Source organism: Melanerpes formicivorus, unplaced genomic scaffold (assembly GCF_026170545.1).
Source record: "Melanerpes formicivorus ecotype bairdi unplaced genomic scaffold, bMelFor1.0.p_v2 SCAF_10, whole genome shotgun sequence".
Classification (NCBI taxonomy): domain Eukaryota; kingdom Metazoa; phylum Chordata; class Aves; order Piciformes; family Picidae; genus Melanerpes; species Melanerpes formicivorus.
In genome coordinates this window covers 11,246,021-11,273,761 of record NW_027142362.1, presented here as the reverse complement: position 1 = coordinate 11,273,761, position 27,741 = coordinate 11,246,021, and the positions used below count along the sequence as shown (strand labels likewise).

Here is a 27,741-nt window from a genome sequence, read left to right as displayed (position 1 = left end):
CTCAAGGGCTAGCAGGATACAGCCCTGTGCTTTACCACATCAGCCACACAGATTCCGCAGCTGGTTTCATATCTGTGTCTTAAGTGGAAATGACATTCACAGGTCATTCTCAAAACAAGCAGGTGAGAGCAAAGAAAAGGTACTTACAATGAGACTTAACAGTATGGAATAGGAAAGAGGAGTCTAAAGAGATGCTTGAAATTAGAGGCAGGAGCTTCTTGCCAGAAATTTGGCATCTCAATAAGCAGACAGGAGGAAATCTCAGGAAATTCCCCTTTTTGTGACAGCTATCCCCTCCTGATACAGCTGAGTTCTCTCTGCCTCAGGCAGCTTGCTCGCACATCTCATATTGATCAGTTGTCAGAAAGAAATAATTAAAAATCAGAGAGGGAACTAGGACAGATGAGCTGCACTTACAGGTCAGTCAGAATCAGCATTACCCAGACAGTTCAAAACTGGGAGAAATGCACAGTTTTCTTGAGTCTGTGCTATGTTTATGTTGTAAGAGCATGTATCCTGTGGTGAATACTCCTATGAAAATTAAGCAATCAGAAGCTCTCCAGCTCTGTGACTTACAGGAGTCTTCAGCTCTCAAATCTGGAGCAGGGCATCTGCCCCTGTGCTAAGAGGAACAGTTTTGTGGAAGCCTCTCTTCTAGGACTAGCAGCGAATCACAGCTGAAGTCCCACTGACAAGGAAAACATGAAACACAAATTTGCCTTCCAAAGGGACACTCTTTAAGTCTGCTAGGGGTTGGTGGAGTTGAGGACTTCTAATAAGAGGGTATCCTAAAGTGTGTCTAGGGTTTGGTGGTGGGCTGTTTTGTTTGGGTTTTTTTCAGTTGGTTGTTTTGTTTTGCTTGCTTTGGTTAGGTTTTGTTGTTTATTTTGTTTGCTTTGTTGTGTTTGGGGTTTTTGGTGGGTTTATCTGAAGACATTTCTGAAGTTACAGCTCCAGCTCCTCACAGTTGGGATTGTGCCCCTGTGCAGAGCTGTGTGCTTGGTTCATGCAGATGCCACACACTGTATCTCAGCAAAAGGGTGCAGGGCTGGCTTGAGTCACCAAAGCTGCAGAAGGGAGCAGAATCTCATGTGACCAATTCTGTAACTGGCAAACTATAGAGAAGTGTTCACCTCATCCAGTAGCGTATCTCAGTGGTGGTGTAACTTCCAGTTGAGGGGCATGTAGTGAACAGTCAGGAACTGTAACTTCTGGAAATAGATAGAGCCCCTTCCAGAGTGAACATCTGTTTCTTCAATCAGCAGCTCTAAAATGGCTGAGCTATCAAATTGCTCTTTAGCATAAAAGTGAGACAGTATGTGCAATTAGGAAGCAATGAGATGGTTGCTATGGTTGGCACAGTATAGAAATAGAAAGTGCCTGGGAGAGGAGCTGTAGATGGCATGAAAATATCACAGGGAGGAGGGAAGATAGGAAGACACAGGCAAATGGTTAGGAGAAGCATCTCCTGGGACATGGCAAGTGCCCACAACCTCCCATACTTTAATGGTAGTTAGTCATTTTGCAGAGCCTCTTCTTCCCTTAGAGCATGTTCAGTGTCTGACATGCAGCAGCAGCATGTTAGACAACTTATTAAACATATCCAGCTAGACCTGAACATGCCTTCAGACAGCTCAGCCCTCTCCAACCTGACAGACTCACCAACAGTTCTCAAATCTTACTTTTCTTCACCTGTGCCTCTTCTGCTTCATGTAGATCTTCACACCAAATGCTTCTGGCTTTGGCAGTAATTGATTTAATCCATTGTGCTTTCCCATATTCTTTAAAATATACTGCCTGGTCCTCCCAGAGGTAGTCATCTTTTGACCATGGTGACTAGTGACTGCTGTGTTCTTCCTTTATCTGTCCTGTCTAGTATAGTTCCCAATTAATGTTGCTCTGACTCTGCTCCTGCTGAGAAACTTAGCTCCTTCTAGGTGCTGTCCTGCTGATGTTATTTTCTTTCTGTACCTTTTCACGCCAAGTTCTCTACTTGCAGAGTTCTGAAGCATTTAAGGCTTTTTATCTGCCTCTGAGCTGCTCTAAGGTTAGAACAGTTAAAGTTAGAAGAGTTCTCCCTGCTCTGAAGCCCATGAAGGAGCACACAATGCATCCCTGCTGCTTCCCTGGCTCACCCAATGCTCTTGCAAGTGCTTCCTCCTCCTCTGCTCAGCCATCAGTGTGCTGCCTTCCCAGCCTCTCGCCAGGGTTGTTGCAATGCCTGCCACCCTTTTCTCCATCTGCAGAGCCACACATTGGGAAACCCTTGAACTCTAAGGGAGCTTTAGTGCATGTCATGGTGTATTCCTGAATGAGCATTCTTCTACCCTCTGCCCAGCTTCTGCCTGACTGGAATATGGGTAAATATGTGCACCCAAAATTCCTGTTAGTCTGTAGCTAAAAACACCCCCTGGAGATTTCCCCATGTTAAAAGGCTGAAAGGAATGTAGGTGCACATTCAGGTCTACAGTCCCTGGGGAATGCTTTGCTTTGCAGAGAGATTTGAGCTATCTTGACTGTCTCTGCACACTGCTTTGTGTTGTCCTATCCTCTTGTAGTTGTTCATTCAGTTCCTTTAGATGAGGCGTGGCCTCCTATTGTGCATTCACAGGGCTCTATTTCAGCGCTGCCACAATTTTAACTGGGTGACTCAGTATCCCATTAGGAAAAAAACATCACACATTATTTTGATACTTCTGTGAAAAGTAAAAACTCATACAGACAATAATAAGCCCTTGCTCAAACGCCAGTGGCTTCCCCTTCCTTTCTAGGTGCAGTTTAAAATGCTTCATTTCATGTCCCACATGGTTTCACCTGTGCTGTGTTCAGTGGTCTTCACATGCACATAGCCCTGTCCCTGCCTTCCCTTCAGGGACTCAGCTTCTTGCCTCTCAATTCTCAGCTGATTTTCCTATTCCTACTAAAAATGTATTTTGCCTTTGCTAGTACACAGCAATTTTAGCTTAGAGGAAATCACTAAAGAATTAGATCATTAGATTTAGTCACTGATAAATAAGTAGATCTTTATTTATCTATTTCTGCAGAATGATTGAAGACCTAAAAATAGGAGGTATATGAAATGGATCTTTACTGTAGACTTTTTCAGGCCTTGAGAGGCAGACCACTTGCTGGTGGACCACAAAGCACTGTTGGAAGCCAGTTCCTCATCATTCTTGGCTGTTGAATCATACCAGAAAGCTGAAAGTACAGGACTTTCCCAATAATGTTTCTATTATAAGTAGTTGTTGTAGCTGTCACATGCTATGAATATGAATTGGGGGAGAAGGCTGGGGGACAGCCCTTTCAGCAGTGAGCACCAGTGAGCTGGCTGTGCCCCATGCTCTGCTCCTCTCTGGAAAAGAAACAAAGAGCTGGATGTGCCCAGAACTGCTGGGATCACTGCATCTCTTCGGGCAGCTGAACCCAGCTTGCACTGCAGCATCCCACTTAGCCTCAGGATCCTCTTAGGTTTTTTCTAGGTAGTTTACACCAAGCTCCAGCTGTGATCCTCACCTAGTGCCTGAAAGTCTCATCTCATCTGACCATGAAAATGTCCTGTCACTGTGGTAAACATATCCAAGTGTTAGAGATGTGTTGAGTTCCTTAGCTGGAATCAACACTCAGATTTAGGACTGTACCAAAGCAAAGATGCCTCTGTAAGCCCAGGGTGCTGCCAGTCCAAGGGCATTCTTTGTGTCCCCTCTTGAAATAGCTGTGGCTTGCATAATTAACTAATTATTGCTTAGAGCTGCTGGGGGAGGGAGCCAAGACACTCACTGTACAGTCTGGTGTTTGGGATGTATGAAAGTCTTGTCCACATCTCAGTGCTAGTGAGTTTTTCAGCTGCACACAAGAGAAGAGCTTCAGACAGAGGACCCAAGAGCAATCCTGCTTAGTCAGAGATCACCCATCCCCTGAGAGAGTGTGCCAATGGGCAGGCCACTGTGCCATCTTCTTTGGGGCTCTTCTCATCCTCTGAGAAGTTGGTGACTGAATATAGGCCTTCAGCTTCCCACCCAGGCTGCAAAGGAAGAGCTGCAAGTAAGCATCTCTTGTCTTAGGGGTGCAGAAATAACGGTGTGGTGCTGGGGCCCAGCTTCTGTTTCTCAGTGGTTGCTTTATGCAGCTGCTCAGCCAGTTGGTGCCTGTGGAGTCCTTGCCACAGCTGGTCATTTGGCTCAGGGAAGCCAGGGCTGAGGCAGATGGCAGCTGAGCCTCCTGGTCCTGTCTCAGGAGAGCTGCTCTGAAAGAGCAGTGGTCCTTTTAGGCAGACCAGGGGGATGCAGGCAGTGTGTTAATCGTATGCATGGGCAGTAACAAATCTATCAGTCAAGACAAATGAAAAAAATAACTGCAGGAGCCCCAGCAAGCAAAGTGGTCATGGGAGGGAAAAACAGAGAGGTTTGCACTGGGGAAGTGCAGTGACCTTATCATATCTTCTCAATCCAAACATACACCAAGCCCAATATAGCCATTGTTGTCTGGAAAAAACCTCTCCAACTGTGGGCCTGGAATTCTGTGAACATAAATAGAGTATCCTGAAAAGAATGTTCACAAAGATTGCAGGGAAATGAAAGAGGCAAAAACAACTGATGGATCACTGCAAGCTTAAGAAAAGGTCTTTAATTGCTGTTATCAATAATTTTGATAACGTTGCAGATGTTCTTCACAAGGATATTCTGCTGTAATCTAAAACCAGTAATGCTTTGCCTTGAAATAAAAATAAATACTTTTCAAGGACAGTTCATTAGTACAACAGTTTACAGCCCATGTAAGTGCTCTGTTGGTTTTGGAATCTAATTCACAGCCTGTGGAGACTAGTTGAAGCTGTGGGTTGGCCTCACTCTGGGGTCTGAGGACTGGCCAAGCTGCTGCCCTTTTGTCTGGGCACTCTCCTTTGGTGGTGAGCTGTAACTCTGGGTGTGATGGCATCTGTCTCCTACATGGCTGAACTCCCACAAGTGGAGGCAGCCTTGGCCAGGGCAGAGACTGATGTTAGCACATTCTAGACTCTGGTTTCTCTTCTAAGGGTCTAAGCCCTGAGATATAGCTACCTGCTTTCCACACTGCCTCTGTGCAGTGACCAGACCTGTACAGCTGCTGCCCTCTGCCAAGAGAAGGAATTAACAGTTGACTTTAAATCTGAATTTGCCCAGAACCTTTCCTTTCTAGAGCCCACCAACAAATGCCCATGCAATATTGCCAATCCCTTCAGCCCACCCCTCTGTGAAGGGGTTTGGTTTCAAATTTATTGATCACTGTCCTCTTTGGAGCACACGAACAGCAAACTGCTGATACTGCTCTGTAGCACGTTCCAGTTCATACTGCTGGCACTGTGGATGCTCACAGCATGCCCACAGCTATGAAATCACCTAAGCATTTCTCAAGGTTGATACATCCATCTGAGCTGTTGTGACAGCTCAGGGCTGCTATTCACCCATCATGGTACAGAGGAGCTAAGAGATGTTCCTAAGCTGCAGTGATCTGTAGATAAGGAGGAGCTGAGTGATGGATTTGCAGTTGCTGGCTTGTGTGCTGGCTGTCAAAGCAATCTTTCTGTTTATTTTTTTAATTTGGGAGCTCATCTGACTAGCTAGCAGAGCTTCCAAAATTCCACCAGCCAGAGCTGATCTTACCAGCTGTACACTGTTCAGTTTGCCTGCTGGAGGAAGGAGCTTCAGCAGCTGGATCCACTTCAGGTGGCACTCTCACTCTGGCAAGAGTGCATTGACTCCTCTGCCTCCCTCCTAAACAACACAGGGCTTGTGGAGAGGTGAGTCCCTACTGCAGAAGGAGATGGGAAGGTGTATTTGCACAGACAGGATGAGAGGCAGGACCCTGCTCAAAATTCTGTGCAGAACCTTTCCTCCCTTTCCTCTGGTCTCTATAATGTCCCTCCCAAGGAGCTGTAACGTGCTGTACTTGGTACAGCCCTGGGGTGCTTGTGAATGAATGCACTGTTTGATTTTCTCTGAATGGACACCATTTGGGGCTGGATCCTTTTTCTCCCACTGACATTGGAGAAGCTGCAGTTGGAGACTTCACTGCCTCAGAATGAAAGGGTCAGTTAGCATCTCAGTGTTGTGATGTCATTTCAGAGTGAAGGAAATGGCAGCCTTTCAGCTTCTACTAGCTCACGTGAATTATGCAAATATATGCACTCTGAGAACCCTCCTGCACAGTTTGACTGTTTTCAGAGGTAGACTATTTTCAATAGAGCATCAGGAAAACCACAGAATACAAGGCTCAAGTCTTTGCTGAAGTGTAGCAAAAGGTATTGAACCGTAGTGTGGAATCTCCTTCAGAAGTGCCACCTTGAAGATACATGTTCATAACATTTGGTAAGAGATCACTACAGAAAGGAAGAGTCATTCTGTGTGCCTTGATACCATGTCCAGACTGTGGAACTTTGGTATTTTTTATCAGTGTGCTGTTGGTGTTCACTTTACAGGTAGAACCTGACCTGGTAAGCACAAATAATCTTAGAGAGCATGTTTGTTCAGGCAGGTTGAAGGCAGCAGTCTTTGGGAGCCTGGGAGGATATTCCCTGCACTGGTAAATGGAATGAACTGATTTTGCCATTGTAGTGGTATCTCCAGGCTGGCATTTCCCTGTGATAGGATGCTGGTAAGGACAAAGACCTGGGGTAGCCTGGGCAGTGCTTTCAGTTGCAACATCTGCAGTGTCAGTCACGCTGCTGCCAATTGCTGCTGCATGGCATTTTTGTTAGTAAGAGGAAGGGTGCCCCAGTCCAGGTGTTTAAATCCTTTGTGCAGCTTCTGTGGGGCTGTGTAGAGGCAGCAGCCAGCAAAGGGCACCTTAGACAAATGAGGACTTGGATTCAAAGAGACTTTGGGATGATGGTTACTCCCTCAGCTGGGCACAGCACAGCCTTTTTCCTGCACTTGTAGGGGTGCTGCTGTCACCTGGTAGCACTGGTATAACTGGGCTGGAGCACTCACCCTGGTGGGGTCACAGGCTGAATTAGGTCACCATGTTGCCATGTCACCACAGTTTGCAGTTCAGCCTGCAGTTTGTGGGCTCTTCTGCTTTACCTCTGAGTGAAGCTGAAGAATGGTTGTGGGGTTTGGCGTGCATGTGCAGTGAGTCAGTGCTTCTGGAAATGACCTGTCAGTATGGCTGTGCTCCTGTATCCTTCTGAGAACCATCTGCTGCCACTGAAGGAAGGGAATCTGCCCAACAGCAGGGCAAGAGCAAAACTCTGCAGGGCTGCACTGCTTCACCATCACAGAATTGCTGAATTGTAGGTTGGAAGGGACTTCATGAGATCTTCTAGTCCAACCCCACCTGCCCAAGAAAGGTCAGCTGGAGCAGGTTTCCTAGGACTGTGTCCACTTGGGTCTTGAATATCTCTGAGGATGGAGACTCCACAATCTCTTTGTACAACTTATGCCAGCGTTTGGCTATCCTCACAGTAAAAGCCCAGCATTTTCTTGTGCTCAGATGGAATTGCATCTGTCTTAATTTGCACCTCTTGCCTCCTGTCCTGTCACTGGGCACTACTGAGAAGAGATTCTGGCTTCCTCTTCTTCATCCTTTCTCATCAGGTATTTGTACATAATGGATAAAATCCCTCCCCCACCCCAAGCCTTCCCTTTTCCATCATAAACATTCTGAGCATGCTCAGCCTTGCCTTGCATGAAAACGTTTCAGTCTCTTAATCATCTTCAGGGCCCTTTGCAGGACTTAGTATTTCACCATTCCTACCTTCCATCTGCCAGCAGCTGCCGGGCCCCACAGCTTGAACCCTTCTCTTTCTTTGGAGTGCTAAGGGGCAGCCGCCCCGGGGGTGAGGATGCAGGCAGAATGCTAACCAGCCTGGCTTTGTTCACCAGGCTCAGCAGTGACAGCTCAGCTGCTTGGGTTGAGCCACAGACACAGCAAAGAGCAGCAGCCTTTTCATGCTGCTTAGTCCTGCAGACAGGCCCCTTTCCCTCTGCAGCTGGCATTGTCCCCTAAGAGCTGCCCAGCCGGCAGCCCTCAGGCTGGCACTGCTTCTGCAGCGCCTTGGCACCTGGTGCCTGGAAGGATGCCCACGTGCTGGTGCCTACACTGTGCTAGGGAGCCCTGCTTTCACAGGACACAAGGAAGGGACTGCTGGTGTTGGTTCTGTACACCCAGCCACGTTTCCCAAGGGGCGTGGGTAACGACTGCCAAAACAGTCTGTCAGAGATGTGTGGGCAGCAGGGTGGCAGAAGCTGAAGCCTGGGGAATGGGAGCAGATCACTTCTGCTCTGGATGCTCTGAGCAGCATGTGAGTGGGGTCCTGCCGTGGGGTGAGTGTGTGACAACGGCATGGCATAGTCAATGGGGAAAGGAAGCACTGCTGCTGTCACTGCTGGGATCTCAGCAGTGCCAAGGCATCAGCAACACCATGGCCATTCCCACTGCCCCAGGGATGAGTGGGACTGGCTGCAGTGCATGCCCATCGCACTTCCTGGGCCCTCTTTTGCCTGCACCTCCTGCCCATATCCAGCTGCTTCCCACAGGCCCACTTACAGCATTACTTGTTTGTGCAGAGCCTTGGCTCCCAGGAGCTTGCATCCCTGCACCACAGCCAGTGGCAGAATTGCTGCTGAACTCAGTACAGGCATGCACCAGCACAGTCCTGAGTTTGTTTTAGTCTGGAGGGACCCTTCTTAGACCAACCAACCGAAAGAACTCAAATTCAGAAAGCAGCTAGAGATGCAGAGTATAAATAGTTCTGTTGAGAGCTCGGAGACACTCACTTTAGGCTGTAGGCATCTCTATCTGCATATCTATCTGCTTTATACTTCATTGCTGGCAGCCAGTGTAAAACACCCCAGAGATTGATTACAGCTATACCAACTATTGGCCTTTCTCTGACTTCTTTCTTTTTGTGCCCTTTGCCATCTGTCTTTGAAATACCACTTTGATCACACTATTTTAGAAGGATCGAGATCTGCCTAGAAAGAGAGCTGATGGGAGGCTGTGAAGTAGAGAGAGTAGAAAGAACAGTGCTGTCAGAGAGCAACAGTGGTCTGGAAGATAGAAAGAGAAGTCCATTTCAGTGAATGTTCAGTGAAAGTCTGTGGACCTCCAGTCCACATGAGGGGTTAAATCCTATGAAAGATTTTAACATTCCAAAAGTTGAGTTCAAAGTGTCTGGCTTGTAGAGCAGGTGTAATGTCCAGAGGTAGGTATTTGCCAAGACCAGAATCCAGAAAATGTGCTGACTGCAGTGTCAGGGGAGACACTGCAAGAAGGTTCTATGCATCATCTAGTTCCCAGAGGTGTTTGGCATGGGTACACAGTGCTGGCTCCCTCCCCACGGCTCAGGCTGGTGGACACCCACCACTGTTCTTTCTAATCAATTAATAGGGGCTCTGTATTGTGTCAGTATTTTGTCAAACATCCTTGTAACGCCCATGACAAGGTGAGCACACAAACTGCTGATCTGCACTGCCAGACCCTTGCTTGCTCTTCTTTGGGTCTTCCTCCTTTGGTTACATGTATGTAGAGAGCAGAGTCCCATCTGGGTGCCTGTTTGTGACTCTCACAGGAAGGAGACAGGAGAACAAGCATTCTTATCGTCCAGGTGGTTCCCATAGCAGCAGTGGTTTCTCTCTAGGACTGCACATTTGGATTAAAGAAAAACACTTTGTAAGAGAAAAAAAAAATATTAAGAATGACAAGAGATCTGTTATTGGTGCTGCAGCACTCTAATGAAGGGGGAGCTGGCTCACACCAGCTGGCTCACAAAGCCCTGTGGTGACTAAGACTTGGACAGCGTTCAGAAATACCTCTCTGTGGTAGCTGCAGTGAGGCAAGATACTCCTGTCTGGAGGGGATCATTGGTCTGTGCCAGTGTATACAGGACACAGCTGCCTGGCACAAGTGGGTGGTTTGATGTGCCTGGCACTGTGGACTTCAGAACACACTGGGGCTGAGTTGCAAAATGTGCTGCTCTAGAACTAGAATTTGTTTCCTTGCTACTGAAAAGGAGTTTATTTTGTTCTGTGAGACCCTGGCATTAAATTTGATCTAGAATGCAGCTTGAAGCCTCACAATCAAACACATGCTGAAGTGGAATTTTTGAGGTTAAAACATCAATAGGCAGATACTGTCTCCTCAGCTTCTCCCAACCATCTAATCCCTTGCCTCTCCCCAGGCCAAAGAACCCTCCATCACCGGAGTGATACACTGGAGACAGTGATCCTGGTGAATCCCAATGTGGACAGCATCGTGTCTGAGGTAAGGACCAGGTGCCAGCAGGTTTTCTCCACATCAGCTGTTTCTGCTCATGCTTGACTTAAAGGTCATGGTCATCACACTGCACCTTGTGGAGAGTTGGAACGTGCCACTAGCCGGCTGCAAGGTGTGGTAAAGGGGCCAAGCGTTCTGGTCTTGCCAACATCATACATGCAGTACCCACTGGTCTCTGGCAGCATTTACTGCTAATAAGCATACATTCAGCAACGTATGGCTTCCTGTATGGCAGCCTGTTAGGAGTGAGCTGCTTTCAGGAAGACTAAGTGTCTTAGAATTGCTCCATTTTAAGGGATTTTCAGGAGCTTTCAGCCTTTCCTAGCAAACAGGGTGGAGGGCTTCTGAACCTTGGCCATTCTAGTTTGAGAGACTCCAAACTGTGCTGACTTCTCACATGGCAGAGTAACACCAAAGAGTTTCTCTTGTCACTGGCCTGCTTTCTCAATGTGAGTTATAATGTCATGTGGAGCTGTGTTGGGCAGGCAGCACCAGTGTCTCCCCTCCTCAGTAACCTGCCCTCATATGTAGGAAACCTGTTATGTCTGTTTGTGAGTAATGCCTAAGTATCACCTTTCCCCGTGACTGAGGTTCTGGTGCTGGTTATTCGTATCACAGATAGCTTTCTGACTGCCACACTCTCTCTCGTGGTTACAGGTCCGCTCACTGGTGTGTGACTCATCAGCCCACAAACTACTGATCTTCTGTGGTCAGAGCTCAGACCAGGAAGGAGACTTAATCCTGCAGACAGGGACCTTCACTTACCAGAAGTTTGCTGAGATATTTTCAGACCCAGAGGTGAGTGTGAGCTGTGTCCCCTCCTGTTCACAGAGCACAGGATAGAGCAGTGCAGCCTGTGCTGCTCCTTCAGGTGGCAGTTCCACAGAGGGCTGGGCTTCAAATCCAGCAAAAAAATTGCACATCATGAGTAAGTCATGCTATAGTCTTGGGCATCTGGCTTTAACTCCTTGGCCCAAGTTTTCCAAGGTGAAAGGCGTAGATGATTCCACCTGTAAGTGCTCAATTCCCTCCAGACTGGCTCTGCAGTGGGCAGACTGGAGGTCTTAAAACATCTGTGAGCAGCTTCCAAAAAACAGCCAACAGAGGCCATCATCACCCTGTTAAATGTGGGTATCTCTCATCCTTTCACAGTCAGTCCAGCAAGCATAAGCTGTTCACAAGGTTCAGGGTGTTCATTAGGGTGTGTAAAGATGGTGAGGGGATCACTAAATGCTGATTAAGCAAGTGCATGATGATTAAATAACTACAAATGCTATTATTTAGTTGCAGAACTGCAGAATCATTCAGGTTGGAAGGGCACTTGTGGGGTCTGTAGCCCAGACTCCTGCATAGAGCAAGGACAGCATGGGATTTAGACAAGGTCACTCAAGGCTTTGTCCAATGGGACCTCAAAAACCTTATGGGACATCCCTGAACCTCAGCTCCAGTACTAATGAGCTAGGTGTACTATAGCTTTCCTCAGAGGCTTTAAAATCTTTCTGTTGGCACTCATTGCCAAAACAGATCTGCTGCTTTGCAGTTTGGTAAGCCCTACTTCCACTAATCATTGAGTGCCAGATGTTCAGGATGTTTCCATCTGACCGAAGGTACAGCTGCTGCACAAGTGGCTGGGTAATATTTTGACAGTTGATACCATTGTTGCTGTAATTACATCAGCAAATCTGCCCACCTTCATTTGTTTTAGGCTGATTGTTCTCATTTATTTCTGGTACCTGTTTATTTGGACACTGACTGGTCAATTAAGGGCTAAGCAAGTAAACACAGTACAAAGTGCACTGAGTGTGTTCCAGCTAGGAAATTAAGGTTTAGTGCTTTTTTTGCTGGGGATAGGTTCAGCATAGCTCTAAGGAGCCTTAGAAATAAATTACCTCAACCTTAGTTCTGCTTAGTAATTATACAGCATGTCCCCAGCCCTGTTATGTGTATCAGAGGTGGACTTGTGGCTTTCAAAACAGCTCCCAGGCAAATGGAATCTGTATAAAAAAGAAAGTCCTGTGGCACTAAAATGGCAGGTAGTAGTATATGACCCTTCATGCTTAGCACTGAAGAGGGTGTCTTAGGGTTAGAATTCACTAATCAGAAAGAATCTGCTGCTTCTGAGCCCAAACCAGGGATTGACACCCCAAGTTAAACAGGAAGAAGTAAGGAAAGAGGACAAGGTGGTTCTTGCTTCTATTTACTTTCCTGAGATCTTGTCATTGTGCACTCCCACCAGTCAGGAAGTATAGCAGCCCATCAACATACAGCATTGCAGGAGAGAGCAGAATGTGCCTCATGCATCTTTTGGCAATGGGCTTTTGGACTGTTCAGTCTACCCTCAGTGCTCCCTGTCACTAAGGTGCCCAGGACATCCTCAGTAGTTCTGCAACTGCCTTTTTTTTTAATGTACTGGATTGGTTTCAGAGCTCTGTTTGACCTTTATTTGCCTGTGCTTGTCTCATCAGGTCACCCAGATTCTTAGCAACACTGATTCAGATATCAAGGCCTCCCTCACTGTGTCGTGCTTGGGAGAAGGAGACTGGAGCAACCTTGGGCATCCTCGATTCCAAGAATTTCTTAATCTGAAACTGAATCCCGATCCAGTTCTGCCAGAAATGGATGGAGTGTCTGAGTTTGCAGAATATGTCTCTGAGACAGTTGATGTGCCATCTCCATTTGATCTCCTGGAGCCACCCACCTCAGGGGGCTTTCTGAAGCTTTCTAAGCCCTGCTGCTACATATTCCCTGGGGGAAGAGGTGACTCTGCTCTCTTTGCTGTCAATGGGTTTAACATCCTTGTGGATGGTGGCTCTGACAGGAAATCTTGCTTCTGGAAGCTGGTGAGGCACCTGGATAGAATTGACTCAATCCTGCTCACCCACATTGGTGCAGACAACCTCCCTGGCATCAATGGGCTGCTGCAGAGGAAAGTTGCTGAGCAAGAGGAGGAACAATCCCAGGGCTCTACCAACTACAGTGACTGGATGAAGAACTTAATTTCTCCCGAGCTAGGGGTGGTTTTTTTTAACGTTCCCGAAAAACTGAAGATGCCTGAATCATCCATGAAAGTAAAGAGAAGCATTGAAGAAGCTTGTCTGACACTGCAGTACCTCAACAGACTAGGCATTAAATCAGAGCCTCTCTATAGGGTGGTGAGCAGTACCATTGAGCCTATTACACTCTTCCATAAAATGGGAGTGGGTAAGCTGGACATGTACATCCTGAACCCTGTCAAGGACAGCAAAGAAATGCAGTTTCTAATGCAGAAATGGGCTGGTAATAGTAAAGCAAAGACTGGCATCATTCTTGCAAGTGGGAAAGAAGGTGAAATTTCTGTTCCCTATCTCACATCCATCACAGCCCTCGTGGTGTGGCTTCCTGCAAGCCCAACGGAAAAAATTGTAAGGGTTTTGTTTCCTGGAAATGCTCCTCAAAATAAGATACTGGAAGGCCTTGAGAAACTCAAGCACCTGGATTTTCTGAGGTACCCAGTGGCCACTCAGAAAGATCTCACTGCCGGAATACCTCCCCCTGTGTTGAAGCAGACCAAAATTAAACAAAGAACTGACAGTAAAGAGAGTCTCAAATCTTCCCCCAAGCCTTCTGTGACAAAGCAAGCTAAGAAAGAAGAGGCAGCTGAGGAGGGGAGTAAGGAGGTAAAACCAGAAGTGGTAAAGGACGCAAAAACTGAGAAAAAGGCTAAAGAGCACTCAGAGAAAGCTCTCGAGAAACCTGTTAAACACGAAAAGATAAAGGCTGAAACAAATGATGCTCTCAAAGCTGAGAAAAGAAAACTGGCAAAAGACAAGGCTGGCAAAAAGCATCTCAAAGAGAAGGTATCCAAGCTGGATGAGAAGAAAGACAAAGAAAAGAAAGAGATCAAGAAGGAGAAAAAGGAGTTTAAAAAAGATGATGGAAAGAAAGAGGAAAAAAAAGATTCAAAGAAAGAGGAAAAAAAGAAAGAAACCAAACCAGAGCCCAAAAAAATTTCTAAACCAGACTTAAAGCCATTTACCCCGGAAGTGAGAAAAACATTATACAAGGCAAAAGTTCCAGGTAGACTCAAATCTGAGAAGATCAAAGTCAAACCTGAAAAGGATGTACCTGCTGACCTGAAGCCATCACCGATGGAGAAGGTGCCTGTACAAGCCGAGCCAGGAGAGACTTCCATAGCTGAACAAAGGTTAGTCCTGTCTTCACCAGAAGACCTTACCAAGGACTTTGAGGAACTGAAGCATGAGGAGAAAGAGGCCTTGCAGGAGACTCAAGAAATATCTGACATTGAGGTTAGTGACAAGATTATGAGAGTACCTGAAACAGAGGTAAAAGACTCTGCTGATGTGATTGCTCAGATTTGCCTTCAAGAGGATCTGATTTTGAAAGCAAACATTCCTGATCAGGGAATAACTACTGCCGATATGGGAGCAGCTCATGCTGCAAAAATAGAGGATGAAAGAAGAACAATGGATGAAGATCTTGACATGAGGTATTGCAAGGGAAAAGCTGAGCAGGACAAGGATATTCAGCTGTTTCCAGACAAAGAGCAGGTACCACCACAGATAGATGACTTAGAAAAGGGTGTTCGATCATCAGCCTTCAAAGAGGAAGAAAAGGAAGAAGAGGAGAAAATCTCTTTGGACACAAAACAGCGGGAAGCAAAAACAAAGACTTGTGAGAAGCATATTGAGGGGACAGAGACACAGGAAGGGGGTGAAAAGGAAAAGCAAGAAGATGTGATAGAAAAGGCAGATCTAGAAGAAAAAGAGGAACAGCACATGAAGGCAGAGGAGAAGGTGGAAAAGAATAGAGCCTTCTATGAGCTAAATCAGGAGAACAAAGTATTTACTACTACAGAAAAGGAAAAGGAACTTAGTGGCATGGGTGAGAAAAACAAGTTACTTGGAAAGGATGTAGCAAAGGAAGAGTCATACCTGAGCAGTCTGCCCATCCCACCAGGAGCAACAGCAGAACATGTTTCATATATCCAAGATGAAACTATCCCAGGCTACTCAGAAACAGAGCAGACCATTTCTGATGAAGAAATACATGATGAACAGGAAGAGAGGATCCCACACCTGAAGTATGATGTCAATGCCTATGACATTTCCGTTCCTGACCGCCCCGGCTCTTTTGAAGCCGTACACGGAATACAGGCTGTGCCTGCTGCTGACCTTTCAGCCAAGGGCTATGCTGGTCAGGAGTCTGAAATTCTAGCATATCCTACAAATATTGTGGCAGCACCTCTAGCTGAAGAGGAACATATATCCTCTGCTACCTCCATTACAGAATGTGATAAGCTTTCATCTTTTGCAACCTCAGTAGCAGAAGATCAATCTGTTGCATCTATAACAGCACCACAAACAGAAGAGACTGGGAAAAGCTCCTTACTTCTAGACACAGTGAACAGCATTCCCTCCTCTCGGACAGAAGCAACCCAAGGTCTTGACTATGTTCCCTCTGCTGGCACAATTTCTCCCACGTCATCCTTGGAGGAAGACAAGTATTTTAAATCTCCACCCCCTGAAGATTTCCATGCATTAGCAGAAGGAGAGAGAAAACTGGAAGCTCAAAAAAAGGATCTTCATGAAGAGGCAGAAGATGAAGAGGAAGAAGAAGATGGAACTCCAAATATTGAAATGCCTAAGAAACTTGGAGGGCATTACGATGTCCCCATGCTTGCTCATCAAAGATGTCCTGATAATGTGTTAATCAGTGTTCCCACTGAAGTGATGCAAACTTCTGACCTGTCATTGTCTGCTGAAGAAACACCGTTTTCCCAAGCTGACTCCGCAGAGGCTGAAGAACGGTGCATGAGTCCTGACGACAGCACGGTCAAGATGGCCTCTCCCACCCCCTCTGGCCCCACTAGTGCAGGACACACACCTTTCCACCAGTCTCCAGTGGAGGAAAAACTGGAAACAGTAGAATCAGATCTATTTGAAAAACAAGCAGATGCTACTGCCAAGAAAATAGAAGGCCAAACTTCTGCTGTGGTGAAGGGAGCCAAGAGTGAACCTCTCAGAGAAGATGATGTATCTGCACCTAAATATAGACATGAAAAAGACGTCCCTGGACCTGTGCAGCACAAAGAAGACTTGGGTAGTGACATTCCAGTGTCTCCTAGGGAGCAGGTGCAGGAAGAACCAGTGGGGAAGGAGGAGTTCCCCTGGCTGTCCTACCACAAACAGGACACAGTGGTGATAGGGGAGGAGGAGGAGCATCCTGTGCTGCCGCAGCCTAGCTCAGACGTGTTTCTGGAGACAGGAAAAGAGCAAGAAACTAAAACAATGACTGAAAATTTAATGGGATTTTCCAAACACTTGTCCTTTGAGCCATTCTCTACCACAGAAACATCTCTAGGAAACATGGGTGCTCCACAGTTCACAAGCCAAAGCAAATCTGAAAGTGACAAATCTTCACCAGATGACTCCAAGTCACTTTCTTTCACAGAAGAAAGTATTAGTAAAGCAAAACCCTCAGATATCTCGAAGGGAGTGACTGTTGAAGAAGGAAAACTGCTACGTTTCACAGAAGACCTCTCAGAAGAAGAAAAATCTTCTCATGCTTCCATTAAAGACATTTCTCCAGAAGAAACCAAATCTATTTCTCTCACTGAGAGTCCCATCAAGGAAATCTCTTCAGACCCTTTTGTTAAAGGGATTTCTCCAGAAGACATCAAATCTCTTCATTTCACAGAAGAGATACCTGCAAAAGAAAAAACTTTGTCTGACTTTGCTGACAAATTCCCTTCAGAAGCTGTGAAGTCCATGGATTTCACAGAGAAGAGCCCAGCTACATGTGAGAAATCACTGAGCATTTCTGCCAAAGAATTCACAACAGAAGTGTCAAAATCTTTCCCTTGCCTAGAAAGCAGCCTGGTTAAAGACACATCACCCAGAGACACTTCAACTGAAGAAACATCTCCAGATGACAGCAGTTTATTTTCTGCAGGAGAAAAGGGCTCATTAAGGGAAAGAACTGCAGGCTTGGACTCTCAGGAAGTCTCTCCAGATGCGAAAGGCTTACGCTTTACAGGCTCTAGCCCAACTGAGGAGAAAATATCTTCACACATTCCTGATGAAGATGTAAAATCTTGCAGATTCAAGGATGGTCAAGAAGAAAAATCTCCAGAAACAGATGAGTTCTACATGAAAGATTTAAGTTATGAGAAGAAAGTGTGGTTTCCAGAAGAGGTGGAGGAGATCCCTGCTGAGGGAAGGCGACAGAGATATGATAAAGAGAGAGAGAGCACATTCTTGGATGAGGTACCAGAGTATGAAACAAAATCCATTCCTAAAATGGGAGAGGAGGATATCCTGTCTCCTGCAGTGCCTGGCAGTCCCACCTGGAGAAGAGGAGAAAGTGAAATGTGGGGCTCTCTTCAGGAAGGAAGAGAGACTGGAAGAGTAGGGAGGTTCCCCAGTGAGGAGGGTGAAGGTCTCAGTCATGATGGAGGCAAACCTGTGCTGCTGCAAGCAGAGGCAGAATGTTTAAAGATGAAATCGTGTGACTATGAAGATATGGCACAGAAGAGTGCCAAACCTACATCAGAAACAAAGAAAGTGGAAATCACTCTCTCAGAAAGAACACAAATGGAAAGTTCTCTTCTGTCTTATCAGTACGTCTCTGGTGAGGAAAGTCAGGCCAAAGCATTAACTGGAAGCAAAGATAGGCAAGAGCTGCCACCGACATCTAAACAAGATTACTCCTACTTAGATGATGATGAGAAAGCTGCCCTAGATATCTATGCAAAGTCTCTAGACCAAGCACTGACAGCATCTCCAGTGTCTGTAATGGCTGCTGCTCTGGAAAAGGAGATTGACACCACACCAGAAACAGAAAGGCCTTACAAGTTAGACCAGTACTCACCTCCTTTGTGGGAGAAAGTCCCATCCAAGGACACAGAGAAGAAATCAGACACCAGTGCTTTGTATCAGGACTGCAAATACAAATCAGACAGAAAGCAAGAGGATGTCTGCAAACCCAGTGAGGGTCTTTATGACTCTGCAGGAAGAAAGGACCAGATGGCAGCAGCATCTAGTCCCTTGCAATCTACCAGAACAGCAGAATATGAACACACAGCATCATCCCCGGAAGAAAGCGATGTGGTGCCAGGGCAGTGTGAACGCTCCCCTCTAGGTCAAGGTCCTTGTCCAAAGAGCAGTGCTGCTCTGGGCCATACTGAGGCTGTGGGTTCTGCCAGCCAAGTGGCCTATCCTCCAGAAGCCTATTCCAGGAGCAGCCCTGAGCCTTATTCTTATGGGGAATACCAACCCAGAGGTGATGACAGTTCCACAAGACAAGAGCAAGAAGAAAGAGAACCAACTCCCTATCCTGATGAAAGAAGTTTCAAGTATGCAGACATCTATGAGAAGATGATTGTGTCTGGAGGTGGACCCTCTCCCTTTGCAGCCAAGGGTGCAGACAGCCCAGGCCACAGTGACAAGGTGCCAGCAACATCACTGATCTCTCCAAAAGGTCAAAGTATTCATGTCTCTGCAAAGGAAGAAGAGTCCTGCCTTTATACCTCTGCTGAGAAGGAGTTGTCATCTCCAGCATCTCCTAAAGATAAAGCAGGTTCAGCCTTTGACTATACAGACATCCACGAAAGATACTCACCCTCGTCTGAAATGCCTAAGTCTAGGATATCTGAAGGGCAGGAAAAGCAGGAGGTGCCTTCTGCTTTGCCAGCAGAACTGGGCTCTGAGCTGCACCCATCATCTGCAGGCACAGCATTTGCTTCTCCCTCAGCCACAACAGACACATTTTATCAGGAAAAGAGGAGCTGTCCAGATGAGAACATCATTTTGTCTGGCCAGGAGCAGGTATCTCTGTCCCCAAAATCTGAAAGTCCAAGTCCCAAAGACAGGTACTATGAAAAAGGGGGGCGTGGGGATGAGAGCACGAGTGACTCAGAGCTAGAAAAAGGTGCTAAGGAGAAGTCTGAGAAGGAGTCCAAGCTGCAGAGCCCTGCTGAAGCTGCAGGCATGGCCTATGCACACATCTCCCCAGTGGACAAGTTTCATGTATCAGAGCCCCTACTGCAGGCCACCCGTCAGGAGTCCACATCCCCCAGTTCTACTGCCTCATCACCCTCTGATCCAGGGTGGAAAGAGGAATACGGAAGTCAGAAAACTGCATCAGCCACTGCCTTGGGGATGTATGTTGGAGGTTACAGTGACCTGCCTGATGCAGGCAGAGATCAGCAGGCTTCTGAATTGTCCTGTTTAAGACAAGATTCTTCACAGAAGAGAGAGGTCACTGGAAAATCCCTGAAGGACTCACAATTCTGTGTCACAGATTATCCAGGTGCCATGGTGGAGTCAGGGTTCCAAGAGCAAACCACATACTTGAAATCTGGAGAGCAGAAAGAGACATGCAAAAAGGGTGGAGCAGGAGAGGACAGAGTGATGGAGAGCTCCTCTAGGTTGGAGTGCTCCCTGCTAGGAAAGAGTGAAGTATCTGGCATGTTCAGACATGAGCAAACCTCAGCAAGCCGCCTGGGGGATGTCTCTCTCCCTCTGAAGGCTCCTTGTGCTTTGTTCTCAGACCAGGGGAAGAAAGATGAGTACTTGGAGGTGTCTGAGAAAATCAGCAGCCTTGGCTCACCCTTTACTAAATTTGCACCACTTAGTCCCTATGAAGAAGATAAGTTGTTCTCCAAAGCTGTGGAAAGAGAGTCTGTGGCTCAGCAGCAGCTGAAAGATGACTCCAGCCTGTCAGAGGAACCTTCATCTGAAGCTACCACTCCTGTGATACAGACTACAGCAGAAAGCTTCTACTCCCAAATGTTTTCCACATATGCAGGTGCAGGAGCAGAACAAGGTACCAGAAGTCTTTGGGATGTGTCTCCACAGATTCCAGATAATGCTGGGAAAACACATGCAGCTGAAACCAAAGACTTTGTGTTTGCTGAAGAACATGGTTCTCCATTCACAAGGGGCATGGGTGACAGCATTTCTCCATGCAGAAAAGAGACCCCAAGTTCACAGCCCATACCTCTCTCTACAGAGAAACAGCAGCAGCCCAGTGTAAGTAGTCCAGAGCAGAAGGCACCATTTGCAGGACAGCTGATGACACTGACATCTCTGCCTGATGTGTTGACATCATTTCCTCATCATCAGCATGAAGATGAAACCACAGCCAACGGTCCAACAGAGGTGAGCACCAGCCTGCAAGCTTTCCAGAGTACGTACCATGCATCAGAGGCAAAAGATGAAAAACCATGTCCTGATTCTGACAGCAGTTTTTCTCCATGCACAGGCAAAGAGGGCACAGAGAGGCAGAGCCGTCCTTCCTCTCTGATGTCCCCTGATCACAGTTTCCAGCCCTTTTTCCCAGGTGTGCAGAGGGGTGGGAAAACAGAAGACCATGGAGATGCTTCCCATGAGATGGAGCCACATTTAGGAGGCAGTTTTGATTGCGGACAGAAATTTCCCTCATGTGAATACAAGCAGAGGAAGGGAGAGCTCTCTCCTTCATTCATCAACCCCAGTCCCCATGAGCTCTCTGAAGATAGCGACCTCTCACAGGAGGACGGTCATCCTTCAGTGCAAGGAAGACCACCCCACGCTGGTAGTAGCCCCATGCAAAGTGCCACAGTGGAGGAAACCCCTCCAACATCAGTGAGCGATTCTGGAACCTCCCAGTCAGACTCAGATGTCCCACCTGAGACAGAAGAATGTCCATCCATCACAGCAGATGCCAACATGGACTCGGATGAGGATGCTGATTTCCTCCCAGTGGACAAAGCTGTTGGGAGTGCTCATCATTCCAGTTCTAGATCCAGCCATGATCCTCAACCTGTTCCAATGGTTGATCCCCATCCCCATCTTCCTCACCCTGATGTCTGCATGGTAGACCCTGATATGTTGGTGAATGAGCAAAACATGAGCAGAACGGATAAAATTTCCAAGAAAGACATAAAAGACAAGAACAAAGGTGTGAGGAAGCCTTTGAGCAAACCCAAGTCTTCCTCGCCTTCCCGGAAACTGGATGCGAAAGGGAAGCGATCACCCACGCCCGTGAAACAGCCATCGGACAAGTCTCCAAAATCTGCCACTGCCAAAAAAGATGGAGGGGAGAAGCCCAAACCACGCAGTGCACTGGCACAGCCTCCTCACACAGAAGATGAGTTATCCCGGAGTAGTCACAGCAACCCTGGCAAGAGCCTTGTTAATGGCATCAAAGCAAACCCTGGTGAGACCTTTTTGCTTAAGCACGCGTCTTCTCTTTGGGCCCAAACCAGAGAAAAGCTGAGGGTTAAATGTAGCAGAACAGAGAGTTGGACTTCCCAGTCCACCAAAAGTTATAAGCAGTAAGAGGTGGTCACACAAACCACTTAAAGAGAGCAAAAAACAAAAGCCTTGAGGAAGACTCTCAACCACTGTAGATCTGAATGCAGCCACCTCTGAAGCCAGAGCTGTGAGACCTAATGCAGAACATCACAGGCCAGGATTTTGTTGCACCCAGGGGCTACATCTGAGGAGGGGCAGCAGATGCTTAGGGGTGGGACCTGTTAATGAAATGCCAGACACAAGAAGTGTGTTTGAACAAGAGGTGGCAGCCTCTCAGCCTGTCAGTGGGTAAGGGTAGCAGCTAGGCAGTGCAGTGAGCTGTCCACACTGGTCATTGGTGGCGTTTTGCTCACAGAAGAGCCTACACAGAGATAGTTTATGGGAGGAAAAAAGCACAGAGGTTTCTGCATTTCCACAGGGAGCAAGAGGGAGAGAAGGGACAGTCCTAGGGAAGGCTGTATAGGTGTATATGGCTTGCTGAGTATAACAGCTCTTGTTTGACCATCTCTCATCTTCTAAGTGTAAGCAGCAGCAAATGAAGCAGAGAGGTACAAATTGTAGGAAAGAGCAGCAGCAGAGTCCTTGGAATAGCAAGGATGGCAGAAAGTCAGGACGGAGCTTCCAGAAGGACGACTGTAATACCCTAGGACAGCAGACAATGGCACCAGGATGGGTTTCTTTATCAAATGTATGTTATTAAACAACAAAAATTAGGACTAGATGTTGATTGGGCTGACAACTCTGTGAAAGGTAATAATGGAGATTTTTTATTCCTTTCCCCAGGGAAGGCTTCTGAGCACAAAGCCTTCCAGTCCCTCCCCAAAGAACAGCAGAAGCCCCTTTGCCTCCTAAGAGCTCTGACAGCACTGGCCCCAGAATGCAGCCAGCTCACCTCTGAGCAGCAGAGCCTGCCTGGAAAAGTCTTCATTTTGTTGCTGCAGCTGCAGAGAAAAACCTTTCTAGACTTCAAGCCCTTCAGTGTTGAATTGAGTGTTTGTCCTTTCTGGAAGGGTTTTGATAGCCTCTGTTTTGTTTTTTCCAAAGCTTCCAGTAGTCCCAAGAGCAGTTTGCCTGTGCCCATGGGCCCACCTGTCTATGTGGACTTGGCATATATCCCCAACCACTGCAGCGGAAAGAACACAGATCTGGAGTTCTTCAAGCGGGTTCGAGCATCGTATTATGTTGTGAGCGGGAACGATGCAGCCAACGGAGAACCAAGCCGTGCCGTGTTGGATGCACTCCTGGAAGGGAAGTCTCAGTGGGGGGACAACCTGCAGGTAGGTCATGGAAGTGCCAGGGAGTGTGTGTGATGCTTCTCATGTCACAAGTGCTGGGGAGGTGTGTGTCACAAACATTTCTAGAGGGAGCACTCTAAGAGGAAGTATGGTAGGGAGCATTCTAAGAGGAGCACTCTGAGAAGAAATGGTTCTGGGCTTGTCCTGATCTGCAGTCTTAGAGTTGTTACTATTTGTACCCAGGAGGAGGAGATCCAGGGAATTATGTGAGTGGAAGCAGTTCCATCTCCTTCTGAGGGAAGAAAGCACTTAGGGATCATACACACCTCCTCATCTGCTGCAGGACAAGTGTATCCTCAAGTGAAAGCAAGCACTCAGGGCCCTCAGTTGCAAGTTGGGTCAGTAGGCACATCGTCAGGCCATTAACAGTGACACTCTCAGCATTGTTCCTTTGCACACTGAGGGATCTTTTTAAGGCTGTCCCTGAAGCTGCTCCCCCCTGCACTGCAGCCATTTTCATCACTGTGGTGTCAGTGCTGCCAGTGTGCAGCCAGCTCAGAGCCTCATTGTGCTGGTACTGCATAAAATAAAGCCCCATCTCTGCCTCAGAGAACCTGACATCTGAAAGACATTAAGTAGAACAAGCAGTACCAAGGGTACAGTGTTCCAAAATTAATGGGAAATTTTAGTCTTGGCTCCTGTGGGCATTGTTTGTCACTGCAGTTGTTCTCAGACAATCATCCCTGCTGCTTTCTTTTCCCAGGTGACTTTGATCCCAACACATGATACTGAGGTGACACGAGAATGGTACCAACAGACCCATGAGAAACAGCAGGAGCTAAACATCATGGTACTGGCCAGCAGCAGCACTGTAGTGATGCAGGATGAATCTTTTCCAGCCTGTAAGATAGAATTCTAAACCTCCCACACTTTGCGTTCATCCATTGACTCTCCAATCACCAATGCAACATCAGAGACACCATCTAATCACAGTCCAGTTCTTCTCTGGTTTAGTCCTCTACATGGTTCCCATTTGTCAGGCAATCAGGTATCCATCTAGCTCAGCACTGGATGCCATGAGAAAGAAGTGCAGGGCTCTGTAAAATGCTGGACTGAGCTAAGATTTCTTGCAAGAGCAGTCGCAGGCCAGGGGCACTTTTACTTTCCCTGCTTTATTCTGCTGCCTGTACAGTTTCTGTATACTATCTTGGCTGCCTTGCTGCTGTGAGAGCTTGTTCTACTCTCTTCCTGGCTGCCTTGTCATTTAACTTGCAGCACCAGGAACCTCATCGTTCTGGTGAGGGCTGATGTGCTGCTGCTGCATGTAGATGGTGCATGGGGGGCAGGGGGGCAGAGAAGAAAATTACTTTGCAAAGAAAATGCACCTAGGAGAGGAGGGGAGGTGAAATCCTCCAACTGTAATGTGACAGTGAAAGTCATCCTTCCATCTCCCCCCCTGAACATTCAGGTGGTATTCAGAGCAAGGGGACCTGTCCTCCAGCTAGGCAGGGCCACCGTTTGCCAGCTCTGCAGGCTTCTGTCCCATGTCGTTGGCTGTGGCATCCTGCAGCACCTGCTGGCTCTGCTGAAGGAGCTGGGACGAAGGCCATGTTTGTTTGGGGATGTCAGTGGGAGGGGAAGGTTCAGCCTGTTGTTCTTTGCTACAAAGGGCACATCCCTAACCTGCTAACTGGAGTTTTGCATAGTGACCAACTTCCTCCTGCACACCAGCAGTGTGACAGCAGGAGGCACAGAGGGGCTGTTGCCTGAACAGTCACACAAAAAGAGCATCCAAACGCACAACTATAGCCCCCTCTAAAGCAGAAGGGCTGCAACAACCCTGGCCACTGCTGGCCTAAGACGTACGAGAAACCTCCCTGTCCTTGTAAATCAAAGGGGCTCCTGAGGAGTGTGGTGAGGCCCTTGAGGAACCCACCTGCTATCCTGAGCATGGCTCTGGCCAGGGCAGCTGACATATGACAGCTCCACAAACAGCAGCAGTTTCCTTGCTGCCTGTGTGCTGGCAGTCCACTGTGTTGCTGGCAGCTAGCTGTGTTCAAGCATTTTCTTGTCACCCCCTAACTGTGCAGGGTGTGGCAAATAGAACTTGTGGTGTGAGGAAAGAGAAACCCCTTCCAAAAACACTTGGGGGAAGGAGGTTACTAAATGCAGGTGCTCTTAGTTCCTCCACGACCAAGGCAGGGACATGCAGACTCCTGTTGCCAGCACAGATGAGGTGCTGTCAGAGCTGTGCTGTGCACACCTTGCAGCCTGCTCTGGGGCAGGTCCTTGCTCTCTGGCCATTCTGGCAAAGAGTGCAGTTGTGTGCTGTGAGTGCATCCTTGCCCCTTCCAGCAGTCTCCCTGAGTCCCCTCGGTGTGCACACCCAGCCCAGTGGCGGGGCTCCAGTCCCTGCAGCACGACCAGCTCAGGAGGGCGAGCGCTAGGGTGTGCGGAGACTGCAGCACCTGAAAGCCTTTGCCAGGAGCATCTCGGGAGAGTCTTCTCCCAAATCTGGCCGTTCTCTGTCTGCAAGACACGCAGGGTGGCAGCAGGGTGTGCTCTGGGGAAGGAGAGATGAGTTGGAAAGCAGTGCTGCAAAGTGTGACGTACAACTCGGAGGCATTTCCATCTGCTGTGTCACCCGCTGGGCTTGGCCCCGAGCCGAGGTCTGACTCCATAACAAGCGTCCTGGGAGCCTGCGTCGAGCTTGCCTGGGACACTGCAGTCCCAGTGCTTGTTTTTATTCGGCAGCTGACATAAATAAAATGCTGCTCAGAAACCTGCTCCTAGGACTAAAACGTATTTTCTAGGGAAATGGTTTATTTTGCATTTAATTTATATATTTATTTTTTTCTGTTCAGCTGCATTTTGTGTGGATGTAATATTTTAATTTATACATGTTACCATGACACCATGTGCTCTTAGTGTCAGTCCAGAGGTTTCTCAGTACAAATATTTCAATGCTGCAATTTAAGTGACAACATAAAAAGACCATAGAGAACTTGCTGGCAGGAAAAGTGGTCTCTGCTTGCAGCCCGAGAGGCTGGCTGAACCCAGCAGCTGCAAGACAAAGCCGAAGGCTGGCAGCCCCTCCCCTGGGAGCACCCAGCCCTTGTTAGGAGCATGGGAGCTTACTCAGGGATTTAGCAAATCCCTGCCCTGTATCCATTTTCCCCAGGGACCCAGGGTGTGTCTGCCAGTAGCACAAATGCTGCTCTCTGCAGCCTGCTGGGGCCAGCGCTCACAAGCGTTGGTGACAGCAGCAAGTGCAGGCAGCGACACACCTGCTCTGCTCCCTAGAGCTGCTAGGGGGTGGCTTCAGAGCTGGGGGAGATCCTGCCCCCCCAGCCAGGGACTGGCTGCCAGGCAGAGCAGTCACAGGGTACCAGCAGGGGAACAAATGTGACCCTCACAGCCTGGATTCCTGTGAGCGTGGCTAGGTGTAAAAGCTAATGCACTAACCTTAGATAGACCCACACATGAATGTTTTCTCGGTTTTAAACTTGAAGCAATTCTGACTAAGCAGCAGTTCATAGTGAGGCTTTGCAAGGTGCCTGCATCCTCCAGGCAGGAGCACGGTCACTGGCACCTGCCCTCCATGTGCCGTGCTCCTGCGCGCCGCAGCCGCGCTGCTTGGGCAGCTTTATCCTACACCAGTTCGCTTCCCTGTCCTCGAGGCTCCACCCTTTTTAAAAGTCTTTTGTGGCAGTCTGTTCTGCCTTCAGCTTCTCCCCCTTCTTCTTTGTCTTCCTCCTTTCAACCTCCCTCCCCTCCTCCCTCCCCTCCCTATCCCCTTCAAAACCCACGGGGGGGGGGGGGGGGGGGGCGGAAGCCTTCTTAAAAAAAATAAACACAAAGGCAAATTTGTAAAGAGTCTGACCCTGCTCAGGCTGCAGGAGCCAGCAGAACCCATCCAGAGCCAGAGGTAACACACCACTATAAACAGTTAAACTCTGCTTTTGCTTGTTTCTGCATGTGGGCAACAACGCGTAACCTTCCTGTATGTAATAGGTACAAACTACTCTTTTAAACCTATAATTAAAGAAGTGAACGTCTTAACTGTATTGAAATGGCAACTCGTGCTCCTAGCTTCTCCTATGCTAAATGTTTAAGAACAGAGCCCTGATTCTTTTCTTCAGCATCATGTTTCTCTTCGAATTTAGTTCCTTGAGTTTCGTCCCTTTTGCCCCTTTCCATGTGGAACACTCTGTAACTACCTGCTGTCAGGAGAGGAGCCCAACACATCAATAATAAAGCCACATTAATTGCGAACAAGAACTTCCAGTGGTTCCTGGCTTTCTTCCAGCGAGTTGCTGCAGCAGGCAGGACGCTGCTGCCAGTCCTGCACCAGCGCTGCACCTTCCCTGGCAGCTGCTAAACCTCCTGTGGCCCCTGGGAAGGGACAGGCACGACAGGGGCATGGTGCCCGCACGGGGCACCGGTGGGGTGGTTTACAACTCTAGCCGCCGCCCTTCAGAGGACATACCCTGCCCTGCTCAGCAGCCAAGGGCCAAGCAGGATGTCCTCATCCCAAGTGGGATGTCCAGTCTGTCCTGCCACCACTGCAGCTGCTGGGACCAGTTCTTCACTGCAGCCCTCTACCTGCCCCTGCACTTCTTGCAGAGGGCAGCTCTGGCCAGCACTGCGGCATTCCTCAGGCTGGGAAGGCCTCTCAGCCTGGGGGATGGGCCTCCCATCCTGGGGGATGGCAGCCCATGGCAGCCAGGTGCTTTGGCCACCCTGCTGGGTGCCACCACTGCTGGCCCTGGGAGGGTGTGGGCAGGATGGGGGTAACCAGGGCCCTGGGCATCACCAAGGGACATGAGTGGGATCTGGTGCTGCTGTCCTGAGGTGCAGGCTGTGGCTGCAGCCTCAGCCCAACAGGCACTGGCCAGGGCTTCTGCACCTCCAGGTCTCTAACACACGGTTGTCCATGAAAGCGAGAACTTTCCCCTCAC

At 48.0% G+C, this 27,741-nt stretch overlaps 1 protein-coding gene across 2 annotated transcripts in view; it reads left to right on the top strand.

Annotated features, from left to right (window-relative positions):
- The window catches only part of MAP1A (microtubule associated protein 1A), a 56,811-nt gene extending 29,737 nt beyond the window's left edge, over nt 1–27,074 (top strand). For both annotated transcript variants that reach the window (XM_068143657.1, XM_068143658.1), the window contains 5 exons: nt 10,154–10,236; nt 10,906–11,046; nt 12,714–21,447; nt 22,590–22,822; nt 23,544–27,074. In XM_068143657.1, the coding sequence (XP_067999758.1) occupies nt 10,154–10,236; nt 10,906–11,046; nt 12,714–21,447; nt 22,590–22,822; nt 23,544–23,699 (9,347 nt within the window). In that variant the 3' untranslated portion in view covers nt 23,700–27,074. The remainder of the gene's footprint in view (nt 1–10,153; nt 10,237–10,905; nt 11,047–12,713; nt 21,448–22,589; nt 22,823–23,543) is intronic.
- Nucleotides 27,075–27,741: the final 667 nt, after the last annotated feature.